This window comes from Ostrinia nubilalis, chromosome 13 (genome assembly GCF_963855985.1).
Source record: "Ostrinia nubilalis chromosome 13, ilOstNubi1.1, whole genome shotgun sequence".
In the NCBI taxonomy this organism is placed as follows: Eukaryota; Metazoa; Arthropoda; class Insecta; order Lepidoptera; family Crambidae; genus Ostrinia; species Ostrinia nubilalis.
The window spans coordinates 10,441,017-10,456,110 of NC_087100.1; the positions used below are offsets into that span (position 1 = coordinate 10,441,017).

General features: G+C 36.7%; 1 protein-coding gene across 1 annotated transcript; it reads left to right on the plus strand.

The window, feature by feature from the left end:
- Positions 1-5,228: 5,228 nt before the first annotated feature.
- Positions 5,229-13,872, plus strand: LOC135077648 (palmitoyl-protein thioesterase 1). Its single transcript, XM_063972208.1, has 5 exons — positions 5,229-5,614; positions 5,957-6,194; positions 6,495-6,659; positions 12,668-12,944; positions 13,634-13,872. Exons 1-5 carry the CDS (start codon positions 5,533-5,535, stop codon positions 13,769-13,771), a joined length of 900 nt encoding a protein of 299 aa, XP_063828278.1. The 5' UTR covers positions 5,229-5,532; the 3' UTR covers positions 13,772-13,872.
- The last annotated feature ends 1,222 nt before the right edge of the window (positions 13,873-15,094 follow it).

Sequence of the window (15,094 nt, forward strand, 5' to 3'; positions counted from 1 at the left end):
TTCTTTTAATTAATTTACCTCGTAGGTTTAAAAGTACCTTAAGCTTAAATAAATTTTAAAACAAAATACACCTTAATATATTTAAATAGCTAATTACGATGATTAAAGTTACCTTATTTATTTTCCACATAGGTAGAATTTCTTCGAATAAAGCCTGAATAACCACATAGAACTACAACCACTTAAGGTAAGTGCCCCCTACTTCGGTATATTAAGGCTCTTACGACTTTAACATTTTATTTAAAAATAACCAAGCATGATATCAGTATGAAAGCTTTTGTATGCTAAACTTTGGTCTTTTGACAGTAAGTTAATACATAATTTATAGTTATATAGTTTGAACTTTTTTTTATATTAATTGTTCTGCGGACCTCTTGTTTGGATCCTGTTTCGTGACAAAATTTTGCTCTGTTTCTAAGTTCGTGAACTCATGTCCCCTATTTCGGGATAAGGTTTTATGCATCCAGTTAGGATATTTAAATAATGATTAAGGGTTTACTAAATTGAAAAACGATAATAAAAATTTAGAATAAAATAATCATGTGAAATTGACGATATTACTTACCTGAAATATTCATAAGAAATAATGTGTCTAGTAATATTTTTATTTGTTAATTCTAACAATATGTGAAAATATTTATACAGTGTGAGTCACGTTAAAGTGTACATATGAAAATAGATGAAACTAGACCTATTTTTATCGACAAAAAAGAGGTCAAAAATTTTTTGAGATTTTTTTTAATTTTTTATAGAATTTTTTTTCTTCCGATTACTTATTGTAAATAAAACGTAATAACTTTTAAACTAAGCGGTATATCCTGATAAAATAAAAACAGTAATAATGCTAAATAACAGGCGATACTAAAAAAATACACAAAATACACAAAAAATGCCAACAAATAATAAAAAATGATACTTTTTGAAAAAAATCTGCTTTTAAATTCGTGTTTTTTTGGTTATTTGATAAATTTCTCCAAAAAATGCCCCTATAATAGGTGGTTTTTATTACTTTGTATTATTCTCTATCGTATTACCTTCGTAAAACCAAAAATCGCATGTCTCTATCCCTATCACAACGTTTGCAATGATCGTTTGAACAATAATACGGTTCCTTGTTTCGTGATACTGATTATTCCAAATTCCCCAAGTAAAATTCATGGATTATTGTCAAAATGTGTCAATTAACTATTATCTATTCCATATACAATACAAATAAACAAAGATAAATAAAACAAATCGAAATAAAACCAAAATTATGCTGGTACTACTTAAGCTAATTTATCTTAAAATTGGTCATATATGTGAACTTCAAACTCGTGTCATATAAATTCTAGTGAACGAAACATATACCGAATTTAGGTCATGAGAAACTTAAATAAATGCATTATTTGTTTCATAACTTACATTTAAATTATCATAAATAATTATTTAAAAACCAAGCATCAAAATGTTATCCATAATATCCTTGAATCGGTAGTGTCACGAAATAGGGGACACCCGAAAAATTATATGTACGCTATTTCGTGAGTCAATTAATCGCAATTTTAAAGGAATTCTACGTTTTCATATAACTTTTTTCTAAGCCAAATCAATTGTCAAGGAACACATGAAACCACTATTACAAGTTTTATTTAAATGGACGTTCCTTCGCCTTTTTATAAGCTTAAGAAGTTGGAGCGCTAACCTTACGGTGAGAACAACCTTTGCAAGCCGCACGGCTGTTTTTGGCTCTCTGAGAGTTTGAAGCTTCGTATTGCTCTCATTTTTGGCGCCACAATGTTGGTACTTGGTTTTTTAGATAGCTTAAATAATAGAGTTTTTATAGTAATGAAGAATTTTTATAAATAATATTCCATTTGCTTATTATTTGAGCTAGAAAAAAAACTTACGAACTTACGTACTATCACGAACTAGTAGCCGTTTACCTTAAACATTATGAAAAGGTACTTACTTACCTACTCGTACCACTCGTACTTACTTACCTTACAGGTGGTAGGTGGTACCGGCCTACATACATAACTGCTTAGCGGGAATTCCAGCCTTCTTTTTAGGAATCAGATCAGATGACAAGTATTTATCTACAATAATAAAATCTTATTAAAAGCGGTATCGGTAGGAACTCGTATAGTTAGGAACTTACCTGTGACCTCCATTATAATCACCATTATTTCAAGTTCAAGCAATAACATAATTATTCTAGTACATACACACATTTTGGAAAATAAAACCAACACATGCACCTAAACGTCTTCACTTTCGCGCCATATTTTTCTTTCGTTCTTTATAAAAAGGAAAAGGCAATGGCATTACGCCATACAGCCAAGATTTCAGTTTTTATCATTTTGGCCCTAAATAAATGTGAGTGGTGGTTAAGTACGTGATACCTAGATGAATGATAGATTTAAGTTTCAGTAAAGATGGCTTAACTCAGACTTCACACTTACTTGAGAGAATTTTGAGAAACGATTTTGCACTGTTTTGTTTCAATTCCCTACACTCATATTAATAATAAATACCACAGAAATACCTACTGCTGAACATGTCACTTCAATTTCCCGCCAAGAAGTCCGAAGAAGTTTGATTCAGGACTTAAAGCGCCACCTATGTACTTATACTCAAATTCCTTCTAATATGTCACGTCTCAAACGAGCAGGCTTATAAAAAATCTCACAGATGGCGCTAAATATGTTTTATGTATGCGTGTTCCGAATCTATCTCTAATGCAAATAATGAGCTTTCAAAAAGGCGTACGGAAGAAATTAATGTGATTCAACAAATTATTTTCAATAGTTTCAATATTTTCCTTTATGATATTTTCATTAGTCTTATTGTGTAGGCCCCAGTCTATTAGTAAAGAGCATAATTATTATATAGCCTGACCAGGAACATAAAAACCCTGGGATAGTGGCGCGTCAATTGCATTTGATAGTGCAACACTGAGTACAGTCGTACCTGTGTTAAATTAATAGGCTAACTTTATGTATCAGGATTCAGGATTACGGGCTAATTTGATATTTTCATAAATTAACGAAAAAATATTATTATAGGTAACCTGGTTTAAATAAATTAAATGAAACCATCAATCGAGCTAGTAGGATTTATTTTATTATTCATCAATAATCAAATTCAGAACTTGAATATTCAACTGCAATGTTTGCTCATGAACGCTTCAAACTCGGTACTTCTTTCCCAATTCCATAAAATTCAACACTTAGAAAGTGACAAAAATTTTTAAAATAGGTAGTTGAAACAAACCACAGCTAATTTTCATAGTGGACTGTACTATGCGATGAACATGTAAGTCAATTTGACAACCTTTGTCGGAAACATTATTCAATGAAAATATTGTCCGAACCCTTAGTATTTCTCTTCGACAAATACTTTAACACATTGTGAACCACTTTTCTTTCACGACTATAAAAATATTTTAGCAATTTAATTCACAAAATCAATTGCGCACATTTAAAATAAAGTTTGTTTACACTTTGACAGCAATAGACTGACATGCAAGGTGACATGTCAATGAAGTTTTCAGTTACTGTTGCCATTAAAAGAAATTAGTACCATTAGTTTTCCGCAACATGGCGAGGGTTTTTATGTTCCTGGTCGGGCTATAAAGTCTATCATGTATGGCTATATAAGTCTATGATGAAGCTACAGATAAAAATGGAGGCCACACTCCGAACACCTACTTGAAGCACAAACTATGTATCACTATCTCGCTCTCTGTGGGCAGACTCGCTCTTTCTAAATAAACAAAAAATATAAAATTGCTCAAATTCAATGAAACTCAATGTAAAATCTTTATTTCTTGGCATAGGTATCATTAAAAATGATAAGTGTATAGCCTGACCAGGAACATAAAAATCCTCGCCATGTTGCGGAAAACTAATGGTACTAATTTCTTTTAGTGGCAACAGTAACTGAAAACTTCATTGACATGTCACCTTGCATGTCAGTCTATTGCTGTCAAAGTGTAAACAAACTTTATTTTAAATGTGCGCAATTGATTTTGTGAATTAAATTGCTAAAATCTTTTTATAGTCGTGAAAGAAAAGTGGTTCTCAATGTGTTTAAGTATTTGTCGAAGAGAAATACTAAGGATTCGGACAATATTTTCATTGAATAATGTTTCCGACAAAGGTTGTCAAATTGACTGACATGTTTATCGCATAGTACAGTCCACTATGAAAATTAGCTGTGGTTTGTTTCAACTACCTATTTTAAAAAAAAATGTCACTTTATAAGTGTTGAATTTTATGGAATTGGGAAAGAAGTACCGAGTTTGAAGCGTTCATGAGCAAACATTGCAGTTGAATATTCAAGTTCTGAATTTGATTATTGATGAATAATAAAATAAATCCTACTAGCTCGATTGATGGTTTCATTTAATTTATTTAAACCAGGTTACTTATAATAATATTTTTTCGTTAATTTATGAAAATAGCAAATTAGCCCGTAATCCTGAATCCTGATACATAAAGTTAGCCTATTAATTTAACACAGGTACGACCGTACGACTGTACTCAGTGTTGCACTATCAAATGCAATTGACGCGCCTCTATGCCAGGGTTTTTATGTTCCTGGTCAGGCTATAATTACTGGTAAAACGTTTTAGGAAGAAATTACTGTAAAAAATGTGAAAAATGTTTACAATGATCCAATGTCGGAAATCACGAAATAAACACTTACGCGTGGAATCTTATGTCACTTCCAGGACACCACGTACTACCGCAACCACGCACTACAAAATTTTGCACCAATTCTTGTGATAAAACAATGATTATTTCCTGTAAACAATCTCAAACGAAATTAACTGCTTAATAAACAAAATTAAACAACCGCCATGATGGGCCGGATTGGGCCGATGTTGCCACATGGTACCGATTACCCAGAAATTGGGATTGTAATTCCCTGATTCGCCAACACATTAAGCCTAAATGGCCGACAATTTTGTGATTTTTTATTTAACTAGGTAATCTTAGTTTCAAATATTAATTATTTATTTGTTTAACTTCTGATTTGGTTAGTGAATTGGCTATTTCGAAGAATTTACAAGGAGATTTAAATAAGAAGATAGCAATACTACAGTTCACACTAAAAAGAGAGGTAGGGCCACAGAGAGCGAGATAGATATAAGTAGGTATTTGACTCAAGTATTTGTTCCAACTTTGCCCTCCATTTTTATCTTTAGCTTCATGAAGTCTATCCATGCTTGACACTGACATTTGACAGATGTTTTTGACGTTTTACGACCGGAATAATCGAACCAAAACAAATCGTATAAAACAGTTTAGATTTTAATTAATTCACCTTGTTGTAAAAAGCGTTGCATTTTTAGTGTATCAAACCAGCGTGAGACCCAGTGTACTTCATTTCGTCGAGCGGCTATAGTACTCAAAGCAAAATATTGAAGTTTGTTATCGCTACGCAATATCAATTTGATCTTTACTCTCATTACCACTCATTACGCCGTTTGCAGCATTACTGAGCGCTCGGTTTTAACTCTGCAGTCTTGAGTAATCGTGGAAAATGAATCGATGGCTTTTTATTTTGTTTATTATAAAAGTTATAAGTGCTGGTCCCACTCCTGTAGTGCTATGGCATGGAATGGGTAAGTTTAAAACAGTTTGATGATAATATGTTTAATGTAAGCAAGTGTCAGTTCTTTGTCTTTAACCAATAGGTAGGTACTTGATTGCAGAACATCTTTATAAATGTGCATGTTGGATGTTGATGGGATTATATCCAATTTCATTTTATTAATAAAATCTAAAATGAAAAGCTGAAGAAATACTCAACTATTAGCTCAGACAATAACTGAACTAAGATTGTACCATAGCATTTGAAGTAGAAGAATAGGAGAAAAAAAAAATTGAATAGGTAGATTTAAACACCTATCTTTGAACTAGATTGTTTTTTAATTATTTTAAGTCCTACTTTCTCTTTATACTAGGTGATACCTGCTGTATGCCATACAGCTTGGGCTACATAAAGCACTTCTTGGAGCAGCAGATTCCAGGTGTCTACGTGCATTCAATCAGGGTTGGCGACAATACCGTGGAAGACTTGGAAAACAGCTACTTTATGAGCCCAAATGAGCAAGTGCAAGATGTTTGCGACATGCTTGTGAAGGACCCTAAGTTGCAAAGTGGTTTCAATGCAATTGGCTTTTCACAGGGCAGTCAGTTCCTGTAAGTTTTTTTTAAGTTACTTGCATGTTTTTGCAGTGTTTTCAGTGGTACTTGATACAGTACTTTTGCAATAATGTGATGTATTTATTTTTCTCCATTGTCTGATAGTATACTATGCTTATCTTCATAGATATTAAAGTTAGTTATTCATAGAGTTAAATAAAGTTTTTCATAGAACTTTGAGCCTATATTGTAGATTAAATTTATTTTTAATAAGTACAAAATACCTACATTGATTAAATTAATTGACTGAATAATATTTGTAAATGTGTTTAATATTTCACGTTTTGTTTGTTTCAGTCGTGCATTAGTTCAAAGATGTGGCCACAAGCTGCCTCCGATCAAGAATCTCATCACCCTTGGAGGCCAGCATCAAGGGGTTTATGGGCTTCCCCACTGCGGAGCCATTCAGCACAGATCCTGCGACTATGTCAGGAAACTGCTCAACTATGCTGCCTATTATAGGTAAGTTAATGGGCGCATCCAATGGGTGCTTTTGGCGGAAAAAAAGGGCGTGGAAGCACTATAAGCGAAATGGCGACCGCTTAGCGGTAAGCGCTTAGCGCTGTCACTAAAAAAATAAATGAAACACGTTACTTTTGAAGTTAGCAAACATGTCCTTGCCGAAAACTTAAATGTGCTTTTTTCAAGTGATCGTTAACACTGAGATATTATTTCTATTGTCACTAAAAGATACAACATCAACTCAAGTCAAAGCATAACTAATTTATTATTTGTATACCCACAATTAGATACAATATTAGAAACTGTCAATGTCAACCAAATACACAATATACCTTTCCACCATAATCAAAAGACAAAACAAAACTAAAGAATTCACATAATTAAAAATAATAATGAGTTAATCAGTAATTGGGATGCCAATAATGTCTGGCCACTGTTCAGGTGGGGGAAGGACAATAGGAGGGTCGGAAGATGTTGATGTAGAACTCGACGCCTGTGTTTGTCTCACAGAAGCAGGTCTTGGTTCCGTTGCAACTGCTCGTCCAACCAACTGATCCACATGACGACGATGTAGCTCACCATCTTCCGTCCTCACTAAATACGCGCTGGGCCCTTCTACCATCTCGATCACTGCTCTCTGCCATTTCTCGCCTGGCCCATACATACGAGCCAATACTGGCTGATCAACAACAAAAGTCCGAGATGGTGTGCGCTGTGCCGCCGCCTCCAGCTGCTCGTCGGCATTAGTTGGGGTTGTGTCCGGATGCAGGGACGACACGGCTGTTCTATACCGGCGTCCGTTTAACATTTCTGCAGGTGTCTTATTGGTGCAACTGTTCGGTACAGTTCTCATTGCATACAAGACTTTTGGCAATTTTTCTGACCAAGGTCTGCTCTCCTCGGCGTATTTCCTAAGTTTGTTTTTAAATGTCTGAATGGCCCTCTCAATTTGGCCATTTGATGCGGGATGATAAGGTGGGGAATACAAGTGCTTAATCCCATTATTCCTCAGGAATGTATTAAATTCTCGAGAAGTGAAATTCCTGCCATTATCTGAGACCAAGACATCCGGTAAGCCCTGAGAAGCAAATATTTTCCGCAAACTTGCAATCACTGCCTCACTGGCCATTGAAGGCATAATCTCAGCCTCAAACCACTTGCTGTAACTATCGATCAAAACTAGAAATGTTTTGCCTTGGAATGGCCCAGCGAAATCAACATGAACGCGGCTCCAAGGCTTTTCGGGAATAATCCAAGTTTGCGGGTCTCGCGGTGGGTTGTTCCTCACCATCTGGCACTGCTCACATTCCGCCACTTGCCGTTCAATCTGCTGATCCATTGCCGGCCACCAGACGTATCCTCTTGCATACGCCTTCGTTTGAACTATGCCTGCGTGTGGGGCGTGCAATATTTTCAGTACGTCACTCTGGAGTGACGTAGGCACGATCACTCTGTTGCACCACAGTAAACACCCTTTACTGTGTGAAAGAGCCTCCCTTCTCGTCCAAAATGGCTGCAACTCAGGATCTATGTTAGAACGCGGCCAACCGTGGAGAACGTGGAATAACACCTTCTGTAAGAGCGTATCTCTTTTCGTTTCTCTTGAGATCGTGCACGCATCAAGATTCCATCCTTCTGGTTGGTCTTCGAGCAATAATACTTCCCTAACGGGCTTTTCAATGTCCACCGCAGTCGCATCAGCTGTCCATCGACTTAAGGCGTCTGCATTGCCCAAAGATTTCCCAGGTCTATACTGAATGTCATACTCGTAAGCACTCAATTTTAATGCCCAACGTAACATTCGCGGCGAAATCTGATCCGGTATTAGTTTCTTTGGGTTAAACAATCCCAACAACGGCTTATGGTCGGTAATAATACAAAATTTGCGACCTGCCAAAAACTCGTGAAATTTAGTCAATCCAAAAACTATGGCTAGGGCCTCTTTATCTATTTGCCCATATCTTCTTTCATGCGGCTGCAGCGTCCTAGAAGCCATCATGATAGGTCTCTCCGTACCGTCATCCATCACATGAGCAATAATAGCCCCTACGCCATAGCTGGAAGAGTCACAAATAAGTAATAATTCCCTGTCAAGTTCATAATTAACCAGAGTCAAATCAGAAGACAACAGTTCTTTTGCTCGCTCGAATGCTGTATTCTCGGCTTCACCCCAAGACCAGGGTCTTTTTGCCTCCAATAGTCGATACAACGGTTCCAGTATTGTTGATTTGCCCGGAATAAACTTTTCATAAAAGTTATACAAGCCTAAGAACGCTCTCAAAGACTCTTTATTAGTTGGGACAGGCTTTTCTTTAATTTCCTTGACTTTCAAGGGCGATGGGTGCAGGCCTTCAGCATCAATCATATGGCCTAAAAAGTGGATCGAGTTTGTAGCAAATACACACTTTTTCGGATTCAAATGAAACCCTAAGTCGTTTAGTTTTTTAAGAACTGCAACCAAACGCTCATTGTGCTCAGTCAGGGTTCTCCCCGCTACGGCCACGTCATCAAGCAGGCAGGCCACTCCCTCGAGGCCTGATAGTGCATTGGCCATTACTCTCTGAAATATACCGGGCGCTGCATTCACTCCGAACGCTAATCTGTTCATTTTCATCAATCCCAGCGGTGTGTTGAGTGTTAAAAGCTTCGCCGTGTCCTCATCAACTTTCAGCTGCAGGTATGCTAGTTTTAAATCCAATTTACTGAAAACTCGCCCGCCACTGAGCTTCACAAAAGATTCAACCGCTGCTGGGAGTGGGTATGTATCGACCTCAATTGCAGGGTTGACCGTAGACCTATAATCTCCGCAAATCCGCAGAGACCCATCGTCTTTCTTCACCAACCTCAACGGTGTTGCCCAGTCTGAATGCCTGACAGGAGTGAGAACACCGGCATCAATCATGCGCCTCAATTCTTCTTCAACTTGATGCTTCAAGGGAAAGGGCACCGGCCGCGCTTTCAAATAACGAGGATTAGCGTCCGCTCGAACATGCAACGATATTGCGGGACCCTTATATTCACCGAGAGTCTCTTTAAATAAATCTGGGAACTGACGGACTAAATTATCTACCTCACCGTCAGACCAACAAATTCCCGAGATTTCTAAGCCCAAGGCTTCAAACCAGTTTCGACCTAATAGACAGGGGCCTTTGCCAGACACCACCAAGAGTTCACACTGAGCTTCTTTATTGCCCAGTCTCGCACGAACGTGTGTGGCCCCCAACACCTTTAACGGGTCACGGGTCCACGTCACGAGCTTCACATCCGTCGACTTCAGAGGGGGAGGCGTGTACCAAAGCTTCTTGTACGTTTCTTCAGGCATGATGGTTCGAGAGGCACCGGAGTCTATCTCCATGTTAATAGATGCGCCATCAATCAAGACATCGGCTGTAATCGGCGGCCGATAACTCTCCGTGCACTTGTATATACCCATCATCTGCTCTGAACCAACATTCACATCGTCCTTGGCTCTTTCTGCACAATCACATCCCACCTGGTGCACCTTTGCATTTTTCTTCAAACAAGCAGCCGCAATATGTCCATATTTCTTGCAATAGAAACACCTAGCCTTCATAAAAGGGCATTGCTCATTCACTTTATGACGCCGGGCACAGTGTCGACAGTCGTCAGACTGAATTTTACCAATATCCATTGGCTCGCTAGACGTGGATGGAGTTAGCTTTGAGTTGATGACAGGATCAGGATACATGTCGTGAAACGTCGCCTGATAGTTGAGGCACTGTTGCACCGCGGACTCGTACGTGAGGTCCTTGGCCTTCAATAGTTCGCGGCGCAGGCGCTCATCGCGCACCCCCAACACAAGTCTATCCCGTAACTGACGTTTCAAATCCGCAAAATTACACTGGGCGCCTAATAAACTGATAGCCTCCACAAACTCTTGCACGCTTTCGTCTTTGGATTGTACGCATTTATGAAATTTCCCGGCTTGCAATATTTCATTCACTTCAGGCTCATAAAATTTGTCCAAAACCTCCAAAATGTTTTTAAAAGGCACACTCGTCGGACGAATAGGCACTAATAACGACGCAATAAGTGAATAAGTCTCTTTGCCGCACTGAGACAAAAACACAGAACGAGCTTTGTCAAGGTCATTGTTACCAATCCCTGCCACATCAAGGGCACACAGCAAACGGTCCTTATATTCACTCCACTTATCAGTTTTGGGGTTAAATGGTCCAGGAAACATCACATGAGCCATATTAGCTGCCATATTTCACTACAATCACTTAATTTTACTCAGTCGCCATTAAAAGATACAACATCAACTCAAGTCAAAGCATAACTAATTTATTATTTGTATACCCACAATTAGATACAATATTAGAAACTGTCAATGTCAACCAAATACACAATAGTCACAAAAAGTGACAATTAAACGACATAATACTGATAATAAGACAGTGTTATGACTTCCTCAAGCTGATAGAATAAGCTTACAAAAGATCACACTAGTTGGATTATAGCTTACATCATTTAGGAAACCGCGTTACGTGTTACGACACATGTGACATAAACTAGCAAAACCAGGGCAGGGCAATAACAATAGTAGTTCATTACCTAAACTTCTGTAACTAACTTAAAACCAGTGTTTTGACCAAAATTCCAGAACATTTTAGTCTCTCTACCACTGACTAAAAGTGTCCAATCATAATGTATTTAGTCAAAATGGTTTAACTCACTCAAGACATTGTTCTGAAATTAAGAATAAAAAAGTTAGTGTTCTCTGCCCACCTAATAGATAGATGACCTGACTAACACCGGTACCGTTGGAATGATTGGTTACCCTCCTAAGTTCTGTTTATACTAGACAGTGATAATAATATCAGTCCATATTTAAATATTTATAACACAAGTATTCCAATTTGATAACCTTAGTATCTTTGAACTCTAGAGTTTGAAGTGCTGTATTTAAAAAGGCTGTTTTTTACTTGATTCTTCTGACCATGTAATTATTTAGGTACTTTTTTACGTTACTGCATTTAATGTATAATCTCAATTTCTTGATCTTCCTTGACATATAAATCGAAGTAAATTACGTGCAAAATAAATACAGTTATTTGTAAATTGCGTAATGTTTGGTACTCATAATATTCTGGCGAGCAGTTCGAGATTAGAATAAATACTATAGATATTATACGTATTTACTTACTTATGCAAATACTCATTTATGTTAACTTACTAAGTATCAACTCGGGCAAGTCTCTTGACCGTAAATTATGCAATGGCGCTCATAAATGTAGTTTTAAACTTGAGCGAACTTAATTGAGAAGGGACATCACAACGATTGATATTTATCAGGCACGATTATAATATTTTTAGTTCTTCGTCTTAGGTTCTCTCTCTTGTAGGTATAAAACCTGTTTGATTTCCATAAAAAACAAGATCCTTTAAGGTTGTATTTTGCATTCAGCATATTATTAAGTTATAGTAAAACCTTGGCCTGCCCTTGCGCGTTGCCTTTTATCGTGACAAATAGGTAGATGTTTTGTGAATTTAAATTACACTTCGGATTTTTGTTGCTTATTCATAATTTCCTGGGAATTATGTACAAAAAAAGTACAAATAATATCGCCATTATCCATTGCATAGTCTTTGTAATTGTTCTTGTAGTCCTCCAATCAATGTCAAATGGCTAAAATATTTCTTCCAATTTTGGAACACAATGGCCTTGATTCACGGACACGTATTTGGCACCTTACCTACGTGAACTTCATACAGAAAATACATTTGATCCATTTTAGAATCATGTAATTCCTTGTTGATGTATTTATTACCTACCTATAAGTATGAAAAACAATAAACATAATAAAACTAATACTTATCGCAATCATAAAAAGTTGCAATCGACTGCATAATTATTTGTCTTCCTTCGTTTTTCAATAATTTTCTCCAAGTTCGACAATATTATCACAAATTTTTTATACAGTAACAAATAGTTGTAAAATCTTGTATTGTACAAATAACCATGACGTTTTTCCTTCTCACAGTTGGGTGCAAAACAGCCTCGTCCAAGCTACATACTGGCACGATCCGCTGGACGAAAAGACCTACAAGAAGAAAAGCGAGTTCCTAGCCGACATAAACAACGAAGTGACCATAAACCAGACGTACATAGACAATCTGAACAGCCTAGAGAACTTGGTGCTCGTGAAGTTTACAAATGACTCTATAGTGCAGCCGCGAGAGACCGAATGGTTCGGCTTCTATGCGCCTGGGCAAGCCAAAAAGTTGCAGAAGTTGCAGGAAACTGAACTCTATTTACAGGTAAGATAAACGAACAAATGACGATGATTTTATACTAATGATTATAAGGAAAACATTGCAGTTGTTGTTTTTGTTTTTGATTTATGTAATTATTTCACGCCACTGTTGTGGCATAAGTTGTTATAAACCCAAAGTTGCAGGAAACTAAATTCTATTTACATAAAATTAAATGTAGAATAAACATCCGAACAACTATATTTTGATAATACGACTCTATGCAGTGGCGGCGTAGCATGGGTTGGCACCCGGGGCGATTGCACCCCCCCCCCCCATAATGGTCGGTCTGTCACCCCACCCCAGAATGGTCTGGTGCCCCCCGATTTTGTTTTGGTACCGATTCGAAGAGATGTTAGTACGAATTAGCTATATGATACCAATCGCACCCCGTATCATGACCGTCCTGTCATGCAGATGCGTCAGGAGTACCAATTTGCGCGACTGTTGTCACCCCCTGATGCTTGGCACCCGGGGCGGACCGCCCCCACCGCCCCCCCCTTACGCCGCTACTGACTCTATGGTTGGGTTGCACCATGTTACTTTAACTTTAACAAACGTCAAAAATCTGTCAAATTCCATACAAAAAACGCCTGTTACCGTTATAATTACGGTTAAAATTATCTGGTGCAACTCAGCCTATGATGATTTACGTCGTTATCATACACTTATCCCTATCAAAATTTTGTTTTCAGGATCGTCTGGGTCTAAAGAAAATGAACGAAGCTGGAAAATTAGTTTTCCTCTCACTACCGGGAGACCACCTCCAGTTTACCCAAGACTGGTTCATCAATGTAATCATCAAGAAATACCTGAATCCCGCTGCGGAGTGATCTTTTAATGTTAAGTATAATAATTACCTATAACTCATTTTATTTTTAAGTAATTGTCTGAAGTGAGACTTGCATGAGACGCTTAATTATAAGGAAATTTGTTCATATAGCCTGACCAGGAACATAAAAACCCTGGCATAGAGGCGCTTCAATTGCATTTGATAGTGCAACACTGAGTACAGTCGTACATGTGTTAAATTAATAGGCTAAATTTATGTATCAGGATTCAGGATTACGGGCTAATTTGATATTTTCATAAATGAACGAAAAATATTATTAAAGGTAACCTGGTTTAAATAAATTAAATGAAACCATCAATCGAGCTAGTAGGATTTATTTTATTATTCATCAATAATCAAATTCAGAACTTGAATATTCAACTGCAATGTCTGCTCATGAACGCTTCAAACTCGGTACTTCTTTCCCAATTCCATAAAATTCAAAACTTAGAAAGTAACAAAAAACTTTAAAATGGGTAGTTGAAACAGACTACAGCTAATTTTCATAGTGGACTGTACTATACGATAAACATGTCAGTCAATTTGACAACCTTTGTCGGAAACATTATTCAATGAAAATATTGTCCGAACCCTTAGTATTTCTCTTCGACAAATACATTAACACACCGTGAACCACAGTTTGTTTACACTTTGACAACAATAGACTGACATGCAAGGTGACATGTCAATGAAGTTTTCAGTTACTGTTGCCATTAAAAGAAATTAGTACCATTAGTTTTCCGCAACATGGCGAGGGTTTTAATGTTCCTGGTCAGGCTATACCAATTTAATTTGGCAGTAGAACTTTTACATTCCTTAAAGGTGAATATTCAATAAGTTTCATTATAAATGTTACTAAAAATCCTAATGGTCTGTAGAAATAAAATCATTTATTAGAGACTGAAAAAAACTTACTCAGATATGAAATCTCATTTGTGATAGAACATAATGCTCATTTATGTTTTTAATTACCATAGGCTACATTAGTTAGTGCAGGCACTATTAAGACCTGTGAATAAGGCTATTAATTAAAAAGATGGATTGTAAATGGATCTCTTGTTGGAGATTTAGGTAGAGTGTGTATAAAGAGAATTGAAGATCTAATTTTATTTTTATTATTTTGATACTCTGATATACCTATATCATTAATTTGTTCAATATTTACTATCCACTTTATTCAATAAATTATTTAATCATTAAATCATCTTTATTTCCGTTTGCAACCCCGTAATCCATCAAATAGCCTTTTTAAATGAGTATTTATTAAAAAAAATTAAAATATCGCAATTTTCACAAACTTCATGGACTGCAAATAGAATTTTTA